The sequence below is a fragment of the Neopelma chrysocephalum genome, unplaced genomic scaffold (assembly GCF_003984885.1).
Source record: "Neopelma chrysocephalum unplaced genomic scaffold, ASM398488v2 Primary Assembly neopelma1_97496, whole genome shotgun sequence".
NCBI classification, from domain to species: domain Eukaryota; kingdom Metazoa; phylum Chordata; class Aves; order Passeriformes; family Pipridae; genus Neopelma; species Neopelma chrysocephalum.
This window is the reverse complement of record NW_020926138.1, coordinates 1-2029: the sequence shown is the minus strand read 5'-3', so window position 1 is coordinate 2029 and position 2029 is coordinate 1. Positions and strand designations below refer to the sequence as shown.

At 67.4% G+C, this 2029-nt stretch overlaps 1 protein-coding gene across 1 annotated transcript; it reads right to left on the bottom strand.

Annotated features, from left to right (window-relative positions):
• Positions 1 to 6: 6 nt before the first annotated feature.
• On the bottom strand, positions 7 to 2025 carry LOC113961927 (protocadherin alpha-2-like; the record flags this gene model as incomplete). The annotated part of the gene is made up of 1 exon (XM_027672634.1): positions 7 to 2025. A coding segment is annotated over one exon (2019 nt), but the record flags the coding sequence as incomplete, so codon positions are not given.
• Positions 2026 to 2029: the final 4 nt, after the last annotated feature.

Here is a 2029-nt window from a genome sequence, read left to right as displayed (position 1 = left end):
CGACACGCTCAGCGTCGCCGTGGCCGAGCGCGCCGGCTCGCCGTGGTCCCGCACCACGATCACCAGCCTCTGCCGCGGCCCGTCCGCCTCCTCCAGCGCCCGCGCCGTGCTCACCTCGCCGCTGTACAGCCCCACGCGGAACAAGGCGCTCTTGCCCCGCGGCTCCCACAGCTCGTAGCGCAGCCACGCGTTGTAGCCCGAGTCCGCGTCCACCGCCCGGATCTTCGCCACCACCTGACCCGACGGCGAACCCCACGACGCCCACGCCCACAGCGTCCCCGCCTCCCCCGACACGGCCCCGGCCTCCGCACCGCCGCCCGCCGCCGGCAGCAGCGCCGGCGCGTTGTCGTTCTCGTCCACCACGAACAGCTGCACCGTCGCGTTGCCGCACAGCGAAGGCTCCCCCGCGTCCACCGCACGCACCTCGAACTGCAGCACCTGCACCTCCTCGTAGTCCAGCGGCTGCAGCGCCCGCAACACACCGCTCTCCGCCTCCACCGACACGTAGCTCGACGCCGCACCACCCCCCACCGAGCCCGTCCCCGACCACCACGACCCCGACACCCCGCCCGACGCGCCCTCCCACAACGAGTAGCTCACGCGCCCGTTGCCCGCCTCGTCCGGGTCCCGCGCCCACAGCCGCGCCAGCTCCGCGCCCGCCAAGTTGTTCTCCCGCGCCAGCACCGTGTACACCGCCTGCGCGAACGACGGCGCGTTGTCGTTCACGTCCGACACCGGCACACGCACCCCGACACGGGCGCCCAGCGCCGGCGAACCGCCGTCCTCCGCACGCACCTCCACCTCGTACTCCGACACCCGCTCCCGGTCCAGCGCCTCCCGCAGCACCAGCGAGTACGACCCCGAGAACGTCGCCTCCAGAACGAACGGACCCGACGGCCACACCCAGCACCGCACACGACCGTTCGCCCCCGAGTCCCGGTCCGACACGCTCAGCAGGGCCACCACCGTCCCCAGCGACGCGTCCTCGGACACCGGCACCGACAGCGACGTCACCCACACCTCCGGCGCGTTGTCGTTCACGTCCAGCACCTCCAGCACCACCTTGCAGTGACCCGACAGTGGGGGCGTCCCCTTATCTGTCGCCTTAACACTCAGGTCATATAAAGTAACTGCTTCAAAGTCCAGGGCTCCTGTCAGTCTGATTTCTCCACTATTTGCATCGATGCTGAAAACATCTGAGGCAGAGGGAGGAACAACAGTATCGATTTCATATTTCACATCTCTATTACTTCCCTCGTCCGGATCTGTGGCGTTCACCTGTATCACCAGCATCCCTTCTTTGGCGTCCTCGGGTAGATGTACGTTATACACTGACTGGTTAAATTGGGGCGCGTTGTCGTTCGCATCCAGCACCGAGATCACCAGCTCCACAGTGCCCGTCAGGGTCGGCCGGCCCCCGTCACTCGCCGTCAGCAACAACCGGTGCACCGGCATCGTCTCCCGATCCAACGCCTTTGTAAGTATCAGAAACAAGGATTTAGTACGCGAGTTACTGTTTTCTTCCTGTATTTTGAAATGTTCGGTGGGGCTGAGTGTGTAGGAGAGCTGCGCGTTCACTCCGATATCTGCATCAGACGCGCCCTCCAGCGGGAAACGGGAACCTGCTAGCGACGATTCCGCGATGCTGATGTTTTTTCGGGCGGCGGGGAAGATGGGGGCATTGTCGTTGATGTCGGTGACCTCCAGCTCCACGTGGAAGACGCGCAGCGGCCGCTCCACCAGCACCTCCAGCCGCAGCGCGCACGGCGCGCTCTTGCCGCACAGCTCCTCCCGGTCCAGCCGCGAGCTCACCACCAGCGCCCCGCTCGCCCCGCTCACCTCCACGCTCGCCCGCCGGCCCGCAGACACCAGCCGCAGCCGCCGCGCCTCCGCCTCGCCCGCCTCCAGACCCAGGTCCTGCGCCACACGCCCCACCACCGTCCCGGCCTTGGCTTCCTCCGGCACCGAGTACCGCACCTGCCCCAAGCACAGCCACCACGCCGCCTGCACCACCAACACCCGCAACAAC